This window comes from Neomonachus schauinslandi, chromosome 10, assembly GCF_002201575.2.
Source record: "Neomonachus schauinslandi chromosome 10, ASM220157v2, whole genome shotgun sequence".
Taxonomy (NCBI): Eukaryota; Metazoa; Chordata; class Mammalia; order Carnivora; family Phocidae; genus Neomonachus; species Neomonachus schauinslandi.
In genome coordinates, this window is record NC_058412.1 from 110,318,332 (window position 1) to 110,341,464 (window position 23,133).

The window sequence follows — 23,133 nt, forward strand, 5'->3', positions numbered from 1 at the left end:
AGCCTGGCCTGGACCTTGGAGCCTCTGCTCTGGCTGCTGCACAGCCCCTGAGATCCTGGCATGGCCCTTCCTGTCCTGGGGCCTCAATTTCCTTCTCTTGAAAGTGGAAAGTGGGTCACAATGGGTCCGTCCAAGGGGGAGTTCCAGGACCGAGCTGGAGACTGGGCAGAGACCCCGCCCTCTGCTCTATGAGGTCACAGTGCCCACAGCTCTGCTTGACCCGGCGAGATCCTGCGTGGCACCTTCCAGGGAACGCTAGGAAGTGGCAGCAGCGGCAGCCGCTTCCCCCTCGCTGACTCCCAGAGAGCCCCCGCACCACCCCCCCCCCGGATTTCCTAGAGAAGAAAATCGATGCCACGGTCCTCAAGGAGCCCCGGGGACCCGTGTGACCCGCCCGAGGATGTCAGGCCCAGGAGGTGAGGATGGCAGCCCTTCCCTCTGCCGGTTCTTTGCAGTTTACAAAACGCTGACCCTCTGCCCTCTCCCCCAGAGGTGAGCGGGCATGACCCACGGCCTTCATGGAGGCAGCAGCTGAGGTTGGGGAGGTCTGACGGTGGATTTCCTAAAATCTCCCCGCCAAGGGGGTGGAGGGGCAGTCATCCCCAACACGTGCTTATTGAGCACCTAGTGTGTGAGGGCACTGGGCAGGGTGCTGGGGACACAGGCTGCACCCAGCGAGTGTGCTCCCTGCCCCCATGGAGGTCCCAGGCTAGCGAGGGAGACGGCGGTAAGTGGGGAAACGCGCGCCTCTGCCATCTACCTGCCTACCGCTGGGCCCCCAAAACGGGGTGTATATCCCAAAACAATCCCCTGGGGTGAAGGGGAGAACTTATTAGAACTCCAGTGTATATATTTTTAGCTCACCCTCTTTTAATTTCTATTACTCAAGAATGTATAAATAAATTTGCACATTTGAAAGAGTAAATAATATATATGTGGTGTTATATGTAGAATTTCTTAAGGAATAAACATAAATACATTGGGGGAGGGTATAATAATAAATGTTTGGAGACCATTGTCTTAAGAAATAAATAAAAATTTGTTATCTCACGCACCAAGAGGTCCCAAGAGGTGGATGGCTCCAGAGCACGTCAATGCTGCGTGTCTGCAATGTCCCCTGAGACCCAGGTCCCCGCCATCTTTTTGCTCTTCCTGTTGGCCTCCCCGCTGTCAGAGCTGGCTACCACAGTTCCAGGGGCCCGGAGAAGCTTGGCTGTCTAGGTGCAAGGAGAGTGGGCCTTGTTTCCCGTGGGTCTCATTTTAGCGACAAGAAAGCCTTTTCCGCAAGTGCCAGACCCCAATACCCAGCCCACCCCCACCCCCACCCCTCACCCCTGCGGACCGGCCCCCACCGAGCCGACCACAGCAAAGGCACTGGGAGTCCTAGAGCGGGCTTGAAGCAATCAGGATTATCCAAAAGCACACGGGCGGGGTAGGAGGGGACAAGGGACCAAAACCAGTCTCCTGCCAGAGAGGGGAGGGACTGGCTTTTGGCGGATAACCACCGGTGACTACCAGAGCAGACGGAGTCCTTTCCTCAAAAGAGACTTGGCTTTGGGGTCAGTCAGCCCTGGGTGTGTCCCTGATTCACAGGCTGGCGGTCTCGGGCAAACTTCTCTGCACCTCAGTCTCTCAATCTGGAACACGGGGACAACCGCGTTTCTTAAAAATTCTAAAATGCAATTCTGAGTCTTGTTATCCCCAGGCCCGCCGCAAGAAGCCGGAACACCTGCAGGATAACAGAGGACACTTTGCCAAATGCGAGTGAGCAGGGCGGGGAGGGGGAGCCCCGGGGTCTTCGTGAACAGTAAGGGGCCGAGGCTCAGAGATGCCCAGATGGGCACCCCGGGGTCACCCAGCGGGGGGTGGGGTGGGAAGCAGGGATGGCCACCCCCAGCTCAGGGTGCTCCCCTGGAGTCTGCAAGGCACCATGTCCCCGAGGCTGGCACTGACACGACAGCCCCACGCTCTCTGCAGGTGATGCCTTCGTGCTGCCTATCCGCATCAGCGCCCCAGCCCCGGGCCTGACCCAGTGCCTGCTGGCGTGTGTGTGTACGTATGTACTGAAGAACCGCCCTGGCTGTCGGCCTGGGCCTGGGAAGAGGGTCCAGCCGCAGGCCAGGCTGACCTGGGGGAGTAAGGCCTCTGACAGGCTGCAGGGGAGGGAGGGAACTCTGGGGGCGTCAGGGGTGTCATTCCAGCCAGGATCTCTTTGGTGGCTGGAGAGAGGGAGTAGGAGAGAGACACGCTGTTTGGAGGAGGAGCTAACTGTCGGGCCCTCCCCTACTCGACCCCCAGCCCGGCCCCTGGGCCAGGAGGCCGCTGGTGAAGTCCCGGGAACAGTCTGATGCCATGCGCCCTCACTTCGGGAACGTGGTGTGACCACACTCTAAAGATCCGTCTTCTACTTCTCTGTTCATCCACCTGCCCCTCCACTTACTCATCACTCAGTCATTTCTCGGATCATCTGTCCGCATAGCCATCTGTTGTCATATCCGTGGGCCCCGTTATTTCAGCCAGCCAGTCAACCATTCACTGAGTCAACCACCAGGTCCCCCGTTCCTTTATCTGCTAATATTCACACCCACCCAGTCATCCAGCCATCCATCCTTCTAGCTAGCCTTCCATCTGCCCATCCTCTCATCTGTCTTCCTATTTAGCCACCTTCCAAGCCGTGGTCTCATCATTCTTCTGTCCATTCATGTAACCTCCCACCTACTTATCTATTCCTGAATCCCAGCTTTTTATCTAGCTCCCTGCTGGGCAACACCAGGCCGCCAGGGATAAACCAGACAAGGACCCTGCCCTTAAGAAACTCCCAGTGTCTGGGAATGGGCAGAGGCACATCCCAGACTTTTTGTGCTCCCGAGTCACTGTTAGGTAGCTATTAACTGCCGGTCGCAAGCCATGCTCACCTCTAGGACCCGTCCTCCCTCTGAGCTGGCGCTCACCCATAAGCAGAGCAGGGTTACCCTGGGCTCGATTAGAAAATTGAGAGGGTCTCCCAGCAAGAGGGCCTCGCCCCCTGCAAGGCTTTGTAGGGTAAGAACAGGGTGCAGCTGCTCACCGCCCTCCTGCCTCCCCTGCAGCCTGGATCACATGCCTGGCCTGCTTCCTGAGGACTCAGGTTCACCAGATTCTGTTCAGTACCTGCAGGTGAGCAGGGGCAGGCGAGGGGAGGCCGATGGGGGCAGGGAACATGCAGCTGGTTACCATGGCAGCCCCCTCACTGGTTTGAACCTCCTCGTGATCACCAGACCAAAGAAGCCATCCCAAACCTGGCTTTTATCATATCTCTCACCTCAGAACCCACTGTGGCTTCCTCCTTCACCTGCAGCCTTCTGGAATCCTGTCCCATGCTTCCTTTCTGAGCTGCCTCATTATGCGTCCTGCTGTGGATCCATCGGGCTGGCAAGGCTAGGGTTCTCACCCCCTGGGCCTGCTATTCCTATTTCTGCCTCAGTACCTTGGCACATGCTGTTTTTCCTGCCTGGAATGCCTATCCCATCCTTTCCCTTCACCCTTCTGGTCCATGCAAACTCCTCCGAATTCCTATGGAGCTTTCCACCTCATTCATTCACGTAGAGTTTGCATTCTAAACATCTCAATGCCTACTCTGGGCCCAGCCTTGACCCTCACCACTCCTGAGCTCCCAGTCAGGGGAAGGCAGGCAGACACCAAAACCAGTGGTAAGGGGAGGAGGCCGGTTTTGACTCTGGAGGTCGTAGGAGGAGGGGACGTTCATCTGTGTTGAACTCTGAAGGATGTGCTCACCAGGACAGAAGTGAGGGAACAGACAGTTTGTAGATGGAGAAAGGGTGTGAAGAGGATGTGGGTGACCACTGTGAGGCCCCAGATACAGGAGTAAGAGCTTTCTTCCCCCTGTGATGCTGTGCAGCCCCAGGACTCAGCATCTTGGAGGGGGTGTCTCACTGCCCAGGGTGGGTCCTTACCTTCCCGGTGGGAAAAGGGCAAGGGCCAGGCCAGGATTTGCTAGCCTGTGCAAAACCTCTCTTCACCTTGACCGCTGCTTCCTTCTCTTCCAGATGCAAGCTGTTCTTCCAGAAGCTCATGGAAAAGACAGGTGTTCTGGTCCTCTGTGCTTTTGGTACGTCTCCGGGGCCCTGCCCCAGGTAGAGGTATCCCTGAGCTCTCGCCCCACCTGGGGAGGGAAAGAGTGAAGGCTCTGACACTGACTATGTGACCCTGGGCAAGACAGTGACCTTCTAGGAGGCTCAGTTTCCCCATCTGTCTAATGAGTGTTGCTGTGAGGAGTAAATTAACTGATGACCAAGGAAATTTTTTGAAAGCTAAGAAAAGCCTTGAAAACTGTAAAGTTCTCCCCCAACCACGGTATGATCATTATTACTCATTTCTGAGTTTTCTATGGCTTCCTTCCAACCATTGCTACCCACCTCCCACATCACAGCTTTACTTTCCCAGGCAAAAGGATCTCCTCCCTCCACTCAAGCATACTGGCCCAGGGAAGTGGGGTTGGGCGGGGTGTGTGTGTGGAGAATTTCCTAGGAAATTAGAAATTCCTAGGAAACTTAACCCAACAAATAAGATTTTTTAAAATAATGGCTTTATTGAAATATAATTCGCATACCATAAAGATCACCATTTTCACATGTATAATTCAGTGGTTTTTAGTATATTCACAAAGTCATGCACCCATCACCACTATCAAATTCCAGTATTTTCACTACCCCCACAAAGAAATTCCCCAGTCCCTATCACGGTTTCCTGTTCCCCCTCACCCCAGACCTAGGCGACCAACTACTAATCCATTTTCTGTCTCTATGGATTTGCCTATTCTGGACATTTTGTATAAATAGAATCATACAATAATATGGGGTCTTGGTGGTTTCTTTCACTCATCCTTGTGTTCTCAAAGTTCATCCATGGTGTAGCATAGAACAACATTTGACCCTTTTTTATGGCTGAAAATATTCCGTTGTATGGATATGCCATATTTTGTTTGTCCATTTATTGTTTGATGGATGTTACAGTTGTTTCTGCTTTTTGACCACCATTATTAATGTTCCGGGGAATCTTCCTGTAAAATACTTGTGTGGACATGTGTTTTAAATTCTCTTGGGTAGAGGCACCTAGGATCATGTCATGATCCTAGGGTGCTGGGATTGAGTCCCCCATTGGGCTCCCTGCTCAGCGGGAGAGTCTGCTTCTCCCTCTCCCTCTTCCTGCCACTTCCCCTGCTTGGTGCTCTCTCTCTCAAATAAATACATAAAATCTTTAAATAAAGAAAGAAATTCTCTTGGGTTTATATTTAGAAGCGTAATTGCTGAGTCATGAGGCAACTCTATACTTAACTATCTGAGAAATTGCGAAACTTTTTTTCCAAAGTAGCTGCACCATTTTACGTTCCCACCAGCATGTATGAAGATCCAATTTCTCCACATCCTCACCAACACTGGTTATTATCTTTTATTTTAGCCATTTGGGGAGGGGGTGAAATGGTATCTCACTGTGGTTTTTATTTCATTTTGCTAATGATTAATGATGTTGAGCATCTTTTCATGTGCTTATTGGTCATTTGTAGATCTTCTTTGGAGAAATGTCTATTCAGATCTTGGCCCATTTTTAAATTGGTTTGTCTTTTTATTATTGAGTTGTAAGGGTTTCTTATATAGTCTGGATACAAGTCCCTTATCAGAGATACAATTTGCAAGTATTTTCTCCCATTCTGTGGGTTGTCTTTTCACTTTCTTGATGGTTTCCTTTGTGACACAAATTTTTAAATTTTTTTAAAAAGATTTTATTTATGTGAGAGAGAGAGAGAGAAAGAAAGAGCACACAAGCTGAGGAAGAGGAAGAAGCAGACTCCCCCCTGGAGAGCCCAATGGGGGACTCAATCCCAGCACCCTAGGATCATGACCTGAGCCCGAAGGCAGACACTTAACTGACTGAGCCACCCAGGTGTCCCAAATTTTTTAAATTTTGATGAAGTCCAATTTATCTATATTTTCTTTTGTCATATATGTGCTTTAATGTCAGATGCAAGAAACTATTGCCTAACCTAAAGCCATAAAGATTTACTCCCACTTTTTCTTCCAAGATTTGTATAGTTTTAGCTCTTACATTTAGGTTTATGATCCATTTTTTAGTTAATTTTTGCATATGGTGTGAGGTAAGCATCTAACTCCATTCTTTTGAATGTAGATATCCAGTTGTTCCATTTATTGAAAAGACTATTTTTTCCCTTATTGAATTGTCTGGCATCTTTATTGAAAATCAATTGATCATAAATGTGAGGGTTTATTTCTGGACTGTTAATTTTATTCCCTCGATCTATCTGTCTAGCTATTTGCCAGTACTACCCTGGATTGATTGCTATAACTTTGTAGTAAGTTTTGAAATCCAGAAGTTTGAGTTCTCCAACTTTGTTCTTTTTAAATTATTTTGGCAGTTAGTCCTTTACATTTCCAAATGAATTTTAGGATCAATTTTTCCATTTCTTAAAAAAAGGCTACTAGGATTTTGAGAGAGATTGCATTGATTCATAGATGAATTTGGGGAGTAGTGTCACCGTAACAATATTAAGTTTTCCAATCCATGAACATGGGTTGTCTTTCCATTATTGACATATATCCCTATGTCTTCTTTAATTTCCTCCAATGATGTTTTGGTTTTTTCAGAGTGCAAGGTTTGGACTTCTGTTAAATTTATTCCAAGTATTTTATTTTTTGAGATGCTATTGTAAATGGAATTGTTTTCTTAATTTCATTTTCAGGTTGTTTATTGCTTGTGTTTAGAAATATAATTGATCTTCATATACTGATCTTGTATCCTGCAACCTTGCTAAATTCATTTATCACTTCTGACACTGGGCAAGACACCCAGTCTTAGATACTTTAGGATTCTGTGTGCAAGGTTATGTCATCTGCCTTTTATTTCTTTTTCTTGACTAATGGACCTGGCTAAAACCTTCAGGACAATGTTAAATAGAAATAGCAAGAGTAAGGGCGCTTCGGTGGCTCAGTTGGTTAGGCATCTGCCTTCGGCTCAGTTCATGATCCCAGGGTCCTGGGATTGAGCCCCACATTGGGCTCCCTCCCCAAGCAGGGAGCCTGCTTCTCCCTCTCCCCTGCTTGTGCTCTCTCTCACTCTCTCTCAAATAAATAAATAAAATCTTAAAAAAAAAAAGAAATAGCAAGAGTAGACATACTTGTCTTGTTCCTTATCTTAGGAAGAAAGCATCCAGGCTTTTATCATTAAGTATGTTATTGGCTGTGGGTTTTTCATAAATGGGCTTTATCAGATTGAGGGAGTTCCATTCTATTCCTAGTTGTTGATTGTTTTATCATGAACGATGAATAGGTTTTAAAGACTTTTAATAATGGCTTGAACGGTAGGGTTTCAGGCAGCACAGAGATCATAATATGCAGGGAAGACCATCTCATTTTCTTCTCTTCATCAATTCTCCCCAGTGGAATGAGGAGGGAGACAGGACATGGATTATTTGGTTTATGTGAGACACTTTGCATATATGATATCGTTTGATCATGAAGTGGATATTACTGTTATTCCCATTTTACAGAGGAGGAAATTTAGGTATAGAGAGATTAAATAAGTTCTTCCAAAGTTGCACAATGTTAGTGCCGAAGCTGGGATTTGAATCCAGATACCTTAATGCCAGAGCTTAAACTTTTAACCTTTCATCTTACATGGCTTATTCTCATTCTCCTGGCCCCACAGGATTCTGGATGTTTTCTATGCACTTACCATCCAAAATGGAAGTCTGGCAGGTGAGTGTGTGCACTCTTCAGGCCCCGCCACTGACTAACCTCACCCCAACTAGGCAATGTTGCCTCCATCAGCTTCTCTCACTCTCACCACATCTGGACCCTGATCAGTTCCTGACTCATCCCAGCCCCAAATCTCTGCCTCTGCCATGCCACCCACCTGGAACCCATCTCTCCCACCAAAATGTGACTTTAAAAGACCAGATGCAGTATTTACCCCAAAGATACAAAAGTAGGGATCCGAAGGGGTACGTGCACCCCGATGTTTATAGCAGCAATGTCTACAATAGCCAAACTGTGGAAAGAGCCAAGATGTCCATCAACAGATGAATGGATAAAGAAGATGTGGTATATATATACAATGGAATATTATGCAGCCATCAAAAGGAATTAGATCTTGCCATTTGCAACGACGTGGATGGAACTGGAGGGTATTATGTTGAGTGAAATAAGTCAAACAGAGAAAGACATGTATCATATGATCTCACTGATATGAGGAATTCTTAATCTCAGGAAACAAACTGAGGGTTGCTGGAGTGGGGGGTGGGGTGGGAAGGATGGGGTGACTGGGTGATAGACACTGGGGAGGGTATGTGCTCTGGTAAGCGCTGTGAATTGTGCAAGACTGTTGAATCTCAGATCTGTACCTCTGAAACAAATAATGCAATATATGTTAAGAAAAAAAAAAAAGAAGAAGAAGAAGGTAGCGGGAGGGGAAGAATGAAGCGGGGGAAATCGGAGGGGTAGACGAACCATGAGAGACGATGGACTCTGAAAAACAAACAGGGTTCTAGAGGGGAGGGGGGTGGGAGGATGGGTTAGCCTGGTGGTGGGTATTGAGGAGGGCACATTCTGCATGGAGCACTGGGTGTTATGCACAAACAATGAATCATGGAACACTTCATCTAAAACTAATGATGTAATGTATGGGGATTAACATAAGAATAAAAATAAAATAAAAAATAAAATAAGTAAAAGACCAGATGCAATCGTCCTTCTTCTTACAGAAGGACTCTCCTGTCACTCACTCCCGGAGGTTACCCATCTTTCCTTTGCCAAATCTTCCTCCTAAAGTGGGAGAGTGAAGATGGAACACAATTTTCTCTCTATGCAAGGCAGTTTGTTCTGGGCAAATGAAATGAGACCATTTGCTTTGTGGTTCCTGGGGAGAAAGGAGGAGGAAATCAGTGGCCAGAGATCCCTATCAGAGGACAGCAAAGAGTCTCAGAAGGGCTAAAGAGAAAGGGGATCTGAGGAGCTTGTCCCTCCCTCTCCTCTTCTCTCCTTTTAGACTCTTTCATAACTTCAAGATCCAGCTAAAATGTCACTTCCCTCAGAAATTACAGGTGGAGGTGATGACATTCCTCTTTCCTCCCACAATTTTCTGTAATCATGAATGCAATCTTCTGTAATCATGACTATTTTCCCAACTGTATTGGGAGCTCTTGAAGACAGAGCCAGGTCTGATTCACTCCAGCGATGTCCACCTCAGGGCTGGGCACAGTGTTGTCACTATCAGTGTTGGTTGACTGGATGATCAGAAGGAAATGTGGAATGGAGGGAGAGTGGATGGGGCAATGGAAGTGATGAATGCAGGGATGTAGGGAAATGGCTGGGGGGATAGATGGACAGATGAATGGAAGATTGGATGGATGAGAAAATGGACAGATGAGAGGGCAGATGGGATATGCGGGTGGGAAAATGGATGGATGGATGGATGGATGGTTGATGAGAGGTTGGATAGATGGGAAAGTGAAAGGATTGATGAAAGGGTCAATATATAAGGTAAGTTAGATGGATAGGAGGGTGGATGGATAAAGAAGGTTGGATAAATGGAAGAGTAGATGAGTGGGCAAGGGTGGTTGGATGGGATGGTGGATGGGTGGAAGGGTGGATGAATGGATTCATGTGGATGAATGGATTTAAAATGGAAGGTATATTGGATTTTGGATAGATGGTAGGTGGGTGAATGGATGGAAGAGTAAATGGGAAGGTGGATGAATGCATGGATTTATGGTTGTGGGAGAATGGATGGATAAAGTTCTATTGGACCCAGATTAGGGCATCTGAAAAAGATCCCTTGCTTTCCTCAATACCCTACCAGGATGACAGCATAAATAGTCCACTGCAGAGCTTGAGGTAAGAAGAATCTGCTAAATAGTCTTATTATCACCTAAAAACCAGAATTATATCCAGGTCCTGTGATGTATTGGCTAAGAATGTGGGTTCTGCTGTCAGACCAACCTAGGTTTAAATCCCAGCTCCCATACTTCCTACGTGGTTAAACTTTTGCAAGTTACTTCACCTCTCTGGGCCTTTGACTTCTCATTTATGAGACGAGGCATAACACCCACCTTGCTCTGGGTAATTATCAAGATTAAAGAAGACGTAAACTGTCCTGAATAATTCCTGGCCTCAGTTTAGCACTCAGCAAATGGTAGCTGAGTAGAAATTTTAACCAACAAGATACCACCTGGTGGCAGCATCCTTAATTGCAAACAAAATACTCAGGAATATTTGGAAGAAGTAAGTTAAATTTAAAAATATTCCAAGTTAAGAGGAAGAGCATGAGTAATATTTTAGAGATAAGAACCTGCTGGATAAGGCCAGAGATGGGCCCAGGAGAGTGAGAAAATCTGAGGCTAATTCTTTGTGGGTTGACTGACAAAAGTAGAAGCTGAGGGTGACAATAGCAGCATCACAAATCAGTTGGTCCATGTTTTAACTCCTTCCTTGTAAGAATGTACCAGGAGAAGGTGCGGCATCACACTGGGGAAATCCAGGACCTCCGAGGTAACATGACCCAGCTCATCGCCAAGCTCCAGCTGATGGAAGCCATGTCAGATGAGGTGAGATCCTGGCCATTCTGCTCCCAAACATCTGACTTCTCTCTTTGTTTAATGCCTTTTTTCCTATTTCTCAAGTTTTATTAGAGCACATCCCCTAACAACTTCCTGGAAGAGAGTGAAATAGGAGGCTTATTAATTTGCTTAGAACTTGCACATTTGAAAATATCTTTATTTTACCCTTGCATTTGATTGATAGTTGGGCTGGGTATAGAATTTTAGATAGGAAAGTTTCCCCTAAAAATTTTGAAAGAATTCCACTATTGTGTTCTAGTTATACTGTTGCTGTTGAGAAGTACAATAGTGTTATTATTGGTCCTTTGAGTATGATCTGTTTTTGGGTTTTTTTTTTCCTATCTCTGGGAGTTTGTAGGATGTTCTTTTTATTTCTGATGTTCTATATTTAACTTGCTTGGGGTGGGGTTGCTGAAGTTATTGGATCTATGGGTTGATGTTTTTCAATAGTTTTTTTAATTCCTTAGCTATTATTTCTTAAAATATTGTTTCCTTCCCATTATCTATCTCCTCTCCTGGGACTCCAATTACATCTATGCTAGAATTTTAAAGTGTGTTCCACATAATTCCTATGCTATTTCCTGGTATGTTTGATTTTCATTCTTTTTCTCTATGTGCTTAAGTTTTTGATGTTTTCTATTCACATTTCTTCAGGTTCACTAATGATTTTGTTTGTTTAGTTCTAGAATATACATTTGATTCTTTTTCATAAATTTTAATTCTGTGGTGAAATTCTCCAACATCTCATCTATGTTGTCCATTTTTTCTTTTATTTAACATTTTGTCATAGTTATTTTTAAATCCTTGTCTGCTAAATCCAATATTTGGATCATCTATGGTCTTTTTCTATTATCTGGCTTTGTTTTGTTTTTTTAAAGATTTTATTTATTTATTTGAGACAGAGAGAATGAGAGAGAGCGAGCACATGAGAGGGTGGAGGGTCAGAGGGAGAAGCAGGCTCCCTGCCGAGCAGGGGGCCCGATGCGGGACTTGATCCAGGGACTCCAGGATCATGACCTGAGCCGAAAGCAGTCGCTTAACCAACTGAGCCACCCAGGTGCCCTATTATCTGGTTTTCTTTGGAGTATCAATCATATGGTCTTGTCTCTTCCTGTCCAGAAATTTTTTAGTGTTTTTCTGGACATTGTATACAAAAGAACTGTATGCGCCAGATAATTATAACTTCAACTAGAGAGAGTTCTCCCTTTTCTTTGTAAGGAAGATGAATACACTGATCACTTCTATGTAGATCTTCATTGAGCTGACTCAGACCTGGATTGCAATTTGTATAAGATTTAGTCAGAGGTTTCAGCTTAACCCTTCAGTGTCCTGCCCATGCAGCTTCAAACTTTTGGTAGACGTCTTGATGGGAAAGACTGACCGTATGTCTGAGGCTTCTCAAGTCTCCAATTTTATCTTCCAGCCCTGCATCAATGCAAAATCTCTGACCCCAGGGGTAACCTTCTCTGCCAGGGGCAAGCTTGGATTCTCAGCCTCTAATTGTGCCCATAATTGGTTTAGTGCTCTCAGGTGCAGCTAAAGCTTCTGAGTATTGATTCACCACTCCTCCTAGGGCAGTGGTTTTCAGAGTGTGGCCCCCATATCAGCAGCATCAGCATTACCTGGGAAAATATTAGAAATTCAAATCAATGGGCCCTCCTCAGACCTACTGAAGATGGAAGCCAACCATCTGTGTTTCAACAAGCCCTCCAAATGATTCTGTTATATACTAAGAAGATTTTTGTAGGGCTTTAATCTCTTGCTTATTTTGTTTTGAGGTCCCCTCACTGAAAGGGACTTGGTTTCCCAAGCGTTGTGAGACTGGGAAGTTTTACTCTGTCTTTCAGAAGTTTTCAAGGTAGCTCTTTAGCCCCTTCCATAGTTCTGGGTTTCAGTTAACATCTTATGGGGAAAACTGTTCAGGTTTGAGGCTCATCAAGTCTCCAATTTTATCTTTTTAGTCCTGTGTAACTATTAAAATCTTTGCTGCTTTCTCTTTCACCAGTAGCAGCCCTTGTTCAGCCTAAACCCACGTCTTCAGCTCATGCCCAGAATTATCAAATGCCCCCAGGGATTAAAATATTGTTAGCGTATTTCAGAATGGTTCTCTCCTCTCTATAATTTTAATCCCTGTGGTCCTCATTTCTCCCATAGCTTAGTGGTGGCTTTAAAATATGATTTAGTAAACTATATGGCCTTTCCTAGTTGTTTTTAGTCAGAGCATTGATCCTCTGTAACTTACTACATCTTACCTGGAGGCCCTACATCTCACCTTAAATCTTAAATGTCATAATAATTTGCCTATCGGCTGGCTACCATTGGGGCCATTACAATCTGGAAACTCATGTCCTTTAGTCCTAAAAAGTGTTCTTTACTCATGTGATTAAATGGGTGTTTTCCCCCCACCTGTATTTGTTTTATTCTCATTTTTGAAGCTCCTTTTATTTGGATGTTAAATTCCTGAACTCATCCTCTGTTTTCTTCCATCTCTCCCTGTTTTCTTCTCTTTGTTTGTTCTGAAATTGAGAACATAATCTCAGCTTTATCTGCCAAAACTTCTACTGGGTTTTTCATTTTTGTTAATATATTCTGAATTCCTAAGAATTTTCTTTTTTTCTCTCTGGGTGTTCCTTTTCATAGATTTCTATTCTTGTTTTATGGATGCAATATCTTTTCTTACCTTTTGGAGCTTAGGCAGGTCACCAAACTTTCTGAGTTTCCACATCAACAAAACAAATTATAATCACTGCCCTGTAACCCTGTGGCTAGTCTAGTTACTACTGCCACACAGCAAACTGCTCCAAAACTTGGTGGTGCTAAACAATCATTTTATTATGCTCAGAGATTCTGTGGGTCAGGGATTCAAATAGGATGCAGTGGGGATGGTTTGTCACTGCTCCACAATGCCTGAGGCCTCACCTGGGAAGACTTGAAGGCTGGGGTGACTTGGCAACTGTATCTGGACCCATCTGGAAGCATCTTCACTCACATGTCTAGAAGTTGATATTGGTTATCAGCTGGGAACTCAGGGCTGTTGACTAAAGCACTCATACATGTGTTCTCAGTGTTGTGTGGGCTTCCTCACAGCATGGTAGCTGGCTTCCAAGAGTGAGCATCCCCAGAGAACCAAGTAGAGCTGTACCCCCTTTTAGGCTTAGCCCAGCAGTCACACAGCATCACCTCTGCCAGAGCCACAGGCCCACCCAGACTGATGGGAGGGAACTTTAGCCCCACCTCTCAAAGGCATATTGAAAGAATATCAAAGACAGAGTATCAAAGTCATATTGAAAGAAAGGTGTGTTACAGGAGACTTTGTTATGGCCATTTTGGGGAAATACATAAAATAAAAATAACAGCCAGCATTTACTGAGCACCAACTGTGCTAAGTGCTTTGCAGTCTTTATCTGGCAGGAGAGTGTAGTAGCTAAGAGCCCAAACACTGGAACCAAACTGCCTGGCTCTGCCTCTTACCAGCTGTGTGACCTTGCACACGTTACCTTTTGTGCCTTAATATTCTTATCTTTAAAATAGGGGTGATCATAGCACATGCCTCCTAGGGTTGATGTGAGGGGAAAAGAGTGAACATACGTAACACTGAGGACGGTCCTGGCACACAGTAGTCTTACAAGTCCCTGGCTCTAATCTGCACAGCAGCCAGAGGGGGACATGATTATCGTCCCCATGGTACAGACAAGAAGGCCAAGAATCAGGGGTGCCCGGGTGGCTCAGTCATTGAGCGTCTGCCTTCGGCTCGGGTCATGATCCCAGGGTCCTGGGATCGAGCCCCGCATCGGGCTCCCTGCGCAGCGGGAAGCCTGCTTCTCCCTCTCCCGCTCCCCCTGCTTGTGTTCCCTCGCTCGCTGTCTCTCTCTGTCAAATACATAAATAAAATCTTCGAAAAAAAACAAAAGAAGGCCAAGATTCAGAGGGGCGGTAACTAGCCCAAAGCCCCACAGCAGTAAAAATTTGTCTGACTCCAGACCCTCTGCCTCTTCACTTCACTAAGAGTCCTGTCCCAAGTGGGACACCCTGTCATGGTGCACGTGGAAGCACTGAGGAAACCCAGTGGGGAGGGGGGTAGGTATGGCTCTGTGTCACCTGGGCCTCCTCACCATGGGGTGACTGGGTGGTCTTGTGCCAGGACCAGCCACGGTCTCCACAGGCAGGGGTAAACAGTTAAGGACAAGAGAGTTCCTGCAGTCACCTGTCACTTGGTGTGAACACACGTGTGGACGTGACCTGTCAGAACACATCAGCACACAGCCTGTGTTTTCTGCCTCCTCAGGAAAAAATTGCCCAGAAAATAATGAAGATGATACAAGGAGATTTTATTGAAAAGCCAGACTTTGCCCTAAAATCTATAGGTAAGTGACTCCCCCTCACCCCCCACCCCCCACACCGCAACAATCTGCCCGCATCAAGTTTCCCCAGAAACTCTTCAGAGGATGGATTTCAGTTCTGGTCTGGTGCACTCTCTGCCGCCAGGAAGTTCATGGTCAGAGCTAACCTCTGCCCCCACAGATGGTTCTCTTGTTACAATTTTCTGTTGTCTCAAAAGGGGGGCTGAGGCAGGGAGAGAAGGCCCCCCATGACCCCTCTACCCACTCACCATCCTCCAGACCCAGAGGCCAGCTGAGCCGCACCTGCCCCACATCAGGGAGAACAATTGCAGGTGGGAATCAGTGCTGTGGAAAACCAGAGCAGGTGGTTGGGAGAGAGGGGACCCAGGCAGAGGGGGGTGCGGGAGGACGTTTGAGGTGAGACCTGGCCAGGAGGGAAAAGTATTCCCGACCCAGGGGAGCCCCAGTGAAGGTACCCCTGTGGGGACGCAGCAGGAGCACGCGGGGTGGGGGGCAGGCGGAAGGAGGCGAGGCAGGGCGGGCAGGGTGGACGGGCCCAGACCCAAGGGCATGTGGGGTCAGAGGGCATTGGCTTAAGCTCTCAGGGCAGGAGTGCCCTCCTCTGTGCAATAGGCCTAACAATAGCCACCGGAATAATGGGGAGGCTGTCATCAATGAGGCTCTGAGGGAAGGACTCCTTTGCTCCTCACAGCAACCCCAGGAGGTGAATGTTAGCATTCCTATGGTTGCTGCTCTTCTTACTCCCATTTCCCAGAGAACACTGGAGTCCAGAGAGGGCCAGTGACTCACCCAAAGCGCTCACCTGGCGCACAGTCAGCGCCCAACCAGACCCTCCCTCCCATACAGGGGCCTCCATCGACTTTGAGCAAACGTCAGCCACGTACAACCACGACAAGGCTCGCTCCTACTGGAACTGGATCCGGCTGTGGAACTATGCGCAGCCCCCGGACGTGATCCTCGAGGCAGGGGTGCTGGGGGGACGAGGAGAGGGTGGCAGGAGTGTGGTCAGGGTTCTGGGAGCAGGACCTGGAAGGGGACACTGGGGGTGTGCGCAAAGGGAGTGGGTCCCTGGGGTAGGGGGAGAAGTAGGAACACGAGACAGAGACGGGGCAGGGGCAGGGAAGGGACAGCCTGCTTCAGCACTGGAAGGGGCCCGCCACCCACGCCTCAAGACTTGAGGGTCAAGGAACCCTCACGGCCCCAAGCAGGCTCCTGTCCTCCCTGTGCCGGGCTGAGCGGAAGGCTCATTCTTGCTGCCGGCAGTCAGGGGAGCTTCCTGGAGTTGGTGGCGCTTGACCTAAGCTTTGTAGATGGAAGGATCTCGCTCATCCAGGAGGCAGAGAGATCTAGGTGAGCCAGGGTGGGACGAGGAATTCACCTTCACCCACCCACCCAGCATGGCCCCCATTGCACCTGCCCCTTCCAGCCCAACATGACGCCTGGCAACTGCTGGGCCTTCTCCGGGGACCGAGGTCAGGTGACCATCCGACTGGCCCAGAAGGTCTACCTGTCCAACCTGACACTGCAGCACATCCCCAAGACCATCTCACTGTCGGGCAGCCTGGACACTGCTCCCAAGGACTTCGTCATTTACGTGAGCATGCCCCAGCAGGGAGCAAGGCTTGGCTAAGGGGACAGCCTCATATGGTGGGACTCTGGGCACTCCGTCTGCACAACCCACCAGGCTAGAGGGGTTGGCTGAGGCTTTGTCAAGGCTGAGGGTGACTAGGTTCGGAGCTGATCACAGCCTTTGAGGATGGGAGATAAGCAGCTACTTTATTTCAAGCCAAGCTTTTCAGAGCCCAGTTTGGTCTTCAGAGACCATTGACAAGGAAACTGAGGTCCAGAAAAGGGTCAGGGTAACACCCAAATCCTACAAGTCTGTGATGGAGTTAGAAGAGGACCCTCAGGCTTTTGATTCCCAGTCGCGTGCTCTTTCCTATCCATTATTCTGTGCTGCAGTGGAATGATGCCCAAAGAGGTAGGGAGTTCCCCATGCCGGGAGGTATGCAAGTCTCAGCTGGAGAGGGGCAGCACCCTCTGAAGGCCCTACCCATACCTGATACTTTCTCCTTGGTTCTGATTCTACAGGGCATGGAAGGCTCTCCCAGGGAGGAGGTGTTCCTGGGGGCGTTTCAGTTTCAGCCGGAAAACATCATTCAGATGTTCCAGCTCCAGGTACCGGAGAAAAGCTGCCCATGTGGAGCACATATTGAATGTACATCAGGTGCAGGGCTTTCCCCAGGGAACCCCATTTCGTCCCCCCAGTAGCCTCTGGTGTGTAAAACTGTCACTAGCCCACTTGACAAGTGAGGAAACCGAGGCTCAGAGCATGGAGCCACTGCCCAGGGCAAAAAGTGGGACCCCGAGGAGATCCATCCAGCTTCTAGCAATCCATCGTTCCCCTGACCTGCCCCGGAGTCCACCTGCTGCAGCTCCTCCAGGGACAGCAGATGTGAAACAGGAGGGGCCTGCTGGGCCACGGTTGCTGGCTTCCAACTTAGCGTCTCCATCCTGGGAGACCCCGTTATCAGCTCCTGACCCAATGGAGACCTGAAGGGGCAGAAGTGGGGAACAGAAGCGGGACACGAGGGGTAGCTGGTCGAATGGCCTTGAGACTCAGGCTGACACTGACCCAAACCCCGACCCCACAAATCTGCGTGATCTTGGGCCATTCCCTTCCTCTCTAGGCCTCAGGTTCCCCTTTGTAATTCCCTGGGAGGTTCAAAGCATCCAGTGAGATCTCAAAGGCCAAGGCCCCAGCTTTTGCACGGGCTCCATCCCCTCTCGGGGGGCAAAAAGGGGAGGAGGCAGCACTCACTGAACGTCTGCCAAGTGGCAGGCCAGCTAGCTCCAGGATCTTGTTTCATGCCCACAGCAAACCTGGGAGGCAGATATTAACCCTCCCATCTTACGGGGGGGGGGAAACTGAGGCCCCAACGGGGGGGCAGCGATTTGCCCTGGGGTCCCACAGCCATATGTACCAGGGCCCCAAGGCTGGGACACTTTCTCAATCACAGTATATCCGTCCTTCTGGCCTCAGCACCTTCCATCCCAGCCCCTGAGTATCAATTTCTTGTGTGGCTTCAGGACAGTCCATTCTCCTATCTGAGCCTTAGTTTTCCCACCTGTGAAATGGGAGGCTTCCTTTCCACTCCCAAACACCCGTCTGGAAAGGCAGAGTGGAAGCCAATGGCTCCATGTCTGTGAGTCTCTTGCAGAACCAGCCTGTCCGAGCTTTTGGGGCTGTCAAGGTGAAGATATCGAGCAACTGGGGGAACCCACGCTTCACTTGCCTGTACCGAGTGCGTGTGCACGGCTCTGTGACCCCACCTAGAATGCCCTAGAGAGCAGTCGAACTAGAGCCCCTACCCCAAGAGAGATTAAAGTTTATTCTTCACAGCTCAGCCCAGTCTGAGTGTCTTTTGGCTCCAAAGAGTGAGGGTGGGCTAACATGTGGTGTCTGAGGCCACGGTTAGCAATTCTCCACCATGTCCCGAGTGTCCAGGCCCCCTCACAATAGCCCCACGAGGCCCCATGTCACAGATGGGGACAGTGAAGTCTCCGAGCAAAAACTCACCAGAGGTCACAGCTCACAAATGCTGCACCGGGAGTTAAAGCTAGGCAGTCTCACGCCTGTACGTAAGCCATCGCCCTGGCTTTGGGTCACGCTCCGCCCTGCCCCAGCTGTGAACATGGGCAAGACCCAGCCCGCCCAGGGCCTCAGTGTCCCCCTCTGTACAACGGAACAAGATCGTGGCTCTTGTATCTGATGAGGTGGGGGATGAGACGTCCCACCTTGTGCACCACAGTGTTTCAGCACACGGACCATCGGCTGTAGCATTAGGGCACACACCCTCTCTGGGCCCCACGTCTTCCAGGTATCACGCATCTATTCCATGTCGTGCCTCCAAGAATGATAAGTAAACAAAGTAAAAAGGCAACCCACAGAATGGGAGAAAATACTTGCAAGTCATATATCTGGTAAAGGATTCACATCCAGAATATACAAAGACTCCTAAAACTCAACCCCCACCACCACAACAAAAACAATTCAAAAATGGGCAAAAGACCTGAATAGACATTTCTCTTAAGAAATACACAAATGGGGGGGCGCCTGGGTGGCTCAGTCGGTTGAGCGACTGCCTTCGGCTCAGGTCATGATCCTGGAGTCCCGGAATCGAGTCCCGCATCGGGCTCCCTGCTCGGCGAGGAGCCTGCTTCTCCCTCTGACCCTTCCCCCCTCTCATGTACTCTCTCTCTATCTCATTCTCTCTCTCAAATAAATAAATAAAATCTTTAAAAAAAAAAAAAAAAGGGCGCCTGGGTGGCTCAGTTGGTTAAGCGACTGCCTTCGGCTCAGATCATGATCCTGGAGTCCCGGGATCGAGTACCGCATCGGGCTCCCTGCTTGGCAGGGAGTCTGCTTCTCCCTCTGACCCTCCTCCCTCTCATGCTCTCTGTCTCTCATTCTCTCTGTCTCAAATAAATTTAAAAAAAAAAATCTTTAAAAAAAAAAGAAATACACAAATGGGGGCGCCTGGGTCACTCAGTCCATTAAGCATCTGCCTTCGGCTCAGGTCGTGATCCCAGCATCCTGGGATCGAGCCCCGCATCGGGCTCCCTGCTCGGCGGGGAGCCTGCTTCTCCCTCTCCCTCTGCTGTTCCCCCTGCTTGTGTTCCCTCTCTCTCTCTCTGTCAAATAAATAAATAAAATCTTTAAAAATAAATAAATAAAAAAAATAAAATCGTAACTCTGGGGCACCTGGGTGGCTCAGTCGGTTAGGCATCTGCCTTCGGCTCAGGTCGTGATCCCAGCGTCCTGGGATCGAGCCCCGCGTCGGGCTCCCTGCTCGGCGGGGAGCCTGCTTCTCCCTCTCCCTCTGCCCCTCTCTCATGCCCTCTCTCTCTATTTCAAATAAATAGAATCTTTTAAAACAAACTGTGGTTGCCAAATACATTTAAGAAAAAGAAATATACAAATGGCCAGTAAGCACAGTGAAGATCACTAATCATTAGAGAAAAGCAAATCAAAACTCCAGTGAGATACCTCCTCACACCCATTAGGATGGCTACTATAAAAAAAAACAAAATAAGAGTTGATGAGGAGGTGGAGAAATCAGAACCCTGTGCGCTGCTGGTGGGCACGTAAAATGACAGAGCCACAGTGGAAAATAGCATGGCGGTTCCTCAAAATATTAAAACTAGAATTGCAGTCCGATCCAGCAATCCCACATCTGGGTACATGCCCACAAGAACTGAAAGCAATAGCTAGAACGTGGAAGCAACCCGCGTGTCTGACAACAGGTGAACAAACGAACAAAATATGACATGGACACACAATGGAATATTGTTCAGTTGGAAAAGGAAGGAAATTCTGCAATTGGCTCCAACATGGATGAACCTGGAGGACATTATGCTAAATGAAATAAGGCAGTCACGGAAAGACAAACACGGTATGATTCCACTTATATGAGCTACTGAGGGTGGTCAAATTCACAGACAGGAAGTAGACTTGTTATCAAGGGCTGGGGGCAGGGGAGAATGGGGACCTAAGGTTTAATTATAGACAGTTTCAGTTCTACAAAACGGAACGAGCTATGGAGATGGCGGGTGGTGATGGTTGCACATGATTATGAATATAGTTAATACCACTGAACTGCAAACTTTAAAATAGTTAAGATGGTAAATATTATGTTATATGTATTTTACCACAATAAAAATTTGCAAAAAAAAAAAAGCGATAAAATACCTTAAATCCTTTCATGGAGACAATTTGGGATACTTTAGAAATGTAAGAAAATCCTATAAATTACGATAGCACATTCCATCATTACTGTGTACTATTAGAAAGGCAGATGTAAATTTTTTGAAGTTTCTCTTCCCTAAAGCAGTCGCTCATTTTGCATGCATAATCTGTGCCTTAGCTGAGTCCCACCTGTTTAGTATTTACTCAAGAGCTTACGGAAGTGCTAGAAACAGTATCCAGTGTCAGTATCTACCCTGACTCCATCCACAGAGCTCTCAGCACAGAACGTGGCACACAGTAGGTGCTAGATAAATGATCACCAAGGTGATTGTCAACCTCCATCCCTAGGCAGGTGATAGGAGGCCCAGTCCTGGGGTGGGGGGGGAACATTGCCCCCAAGCAGGGCCCCAGAGGCGGGGACAGGCTGGCCAAGCTGGAAAGACCCCAGGGAATGGAGCCTACAAAGGAGGGGATTCATACAGGAAGGGGCAGGCAGGTACAGAGGCTGGTAAGGGTCCAGCTAGGCATTAGGATGGATAAATCAGAAATATGTTAGTCTCCTGGGAGGGCGCCCTGGACTGGCACCTGTCCTCTTGCAGAATCCGTCCCTCTGGCCATCCGCCAGGCTCCTCACCAGCACCTGGCCCCAGGACCTGCCCTCCCATGGTCTCCACTGGGGGATGGCCTTCAAGTGGTCACCTCGTACTCCTGCCACCCCTCGGGCTGCTATCCGCAATCAGTGGACCTGGTAGCCAACCCAGCACTTTTTCCATAGATTTTGTGAGAACCATTCCTGTGATTAAAAAGCTGCACCGGGGGGGCGCCTGGGTGGCTCAGTTGGTTAGGCGACTGCCCTCGGCTCAGGTCATGATCCTGGAGTCCCGGGATCGAGTCCCACATCGGGCTCCCTGCTCGGCAGCGAGTCTGCTTCTCCCTCTGACCCTCCCCCTCTCATGCTCTCTCTCTCTCTCTCTCTCTCTCTCATTCTCTCTCTCAAATAAATAAATAAAATCTTTAAAAAAAAAAAAGCTGCACCGTACTGAGATTTGATGAAAAGCAGAGCCATAGACACCCCACTTCCTCCCCCAAATCCCCTCCCAGCCTCACTCAGCCGTTCTACATGTTTTCTTCCAGTAATTTGTCTTTTAACTTTGTTGAACATGTATTTTGTTCAGCAGATATTTTTGAAAACTTTATGTAGTTAAATCATCTTTTATAGATTCTAAGTTGTATGCATTTCAGGAAGGACCTGCCCAGTTCCAAGATTATAGCAATATGCTCCTACATTTCTACTGATTTTATTATATCCACATATCTATATACGCGTTACAAATATAAGAATAGATAGATATGTGATAGGTGATGGATATGCTCTTTAGTACACACACACAGGCTTCAGATGCATAAAAGCTCTTTAATGCATCTGGAATTTATTTTTGTGCATGGTGTGAGGTAGGGATCTAGTTTAATTTTTATTAAGTGACTACCCAAAGGCCACAGTACAGTACCATTATTGAATAGACCATCTTTCCTCTGTAGCTTGGAAACAGGGTCAACACACAGCTTCTGGTCTCTTTCTCACTTCACTGAGCCCCCTGCCTCATCCTGCACCAACACCATATCCTTCGAGTTACTCTAGCTTTGGAGCATGTGTTGGTGTGTGCCGTGGTGAGCACCCCGCTCTTTATTTCTGCTTCCCATACACTTTCTCTGTGCCAGGCAAACTTTCCCATCCACTTGTGTCAACCAAGCTGCATTTTTTAACAGTTGGACTTGCAGTGGCTTTATGGATTCATGTATGAAGAATAAATCTCTTGGCCACGTCAGTTCTTCTCTTCCTGGAACATGGAGTCTTTTCTCTGTGTCTTCAAGTTTTCCTTCAACAGCTTCAGTAAAGTGTCATTGCTCTCTTCATATGCATTCTGCACTTTTTTATCAGATTTAATCCCGGATCTCTTACCAGTGGTAGGGCGATTGTAAATGGGATCTTCGCCCTCAGTGACGTTTTTCTGTGGTTAGAGCAGCTGTGGAGGAAACCCCTGCTTTGACACTCATGTGGCACTTTTCCCTCCATGGTCCCCACCCTCTGGAGGACTCAAGTAAATCCTCCCCAGTGTTCTAGACGCACGCTCCTGTCACCCACAAGCATTCCGTAATGCACGTGTGTTCATCACCACCACTTCATCTCATCCCCACGGCGTCCCCACAGATGAGGAGACGGGCACGGGAGAGGCAGAGAGACTTCCTGAGCTCACACGGTGGGTTGTAGCAGAGCTGCGACGTTAGCTCACCCTGCAGGCCCCTGGGGGCTTGCTCTGTCTTCAACCTTCCCACAGTCATTTCAAATTCCAGCAGGTTCGGGTGGACTGACTGTGGAACCATGAGTAGAGGGCAGG

The 23,133-nt window shown here is 48.0% G+C and overlaps 1 protein-coding gene across 1 annotated transcript; it reads left to right on the forward strand.

The window, feature by feature from the left end:
* Positions 1–400: 400 nt before the first annotated feature.
* On the forward strand, positions 401–18,375 carry SUN5 (Sad1 and UNC84 domain containing 5). The gene is given in 13 exon segments (XM_044919032.1): positions 401–416; positions 1,978–2,052; positions 3,090–3,156; positions 4,047–4,108; positions 7,720–7,769; positions 9,871–9,905; positions 10,507–10,615; positions 14,913–14,991; positions 15,835–15,950; positions 16,415–16,582; positions 17,080–17,166; positions 18,210–18,320; positions 18,322–18,375. Coding segments are annotated over 13 exon segments (1,029 nt in total).
* Positions 18,376–23,133: the final 4,758 nt, after the last annotated feature.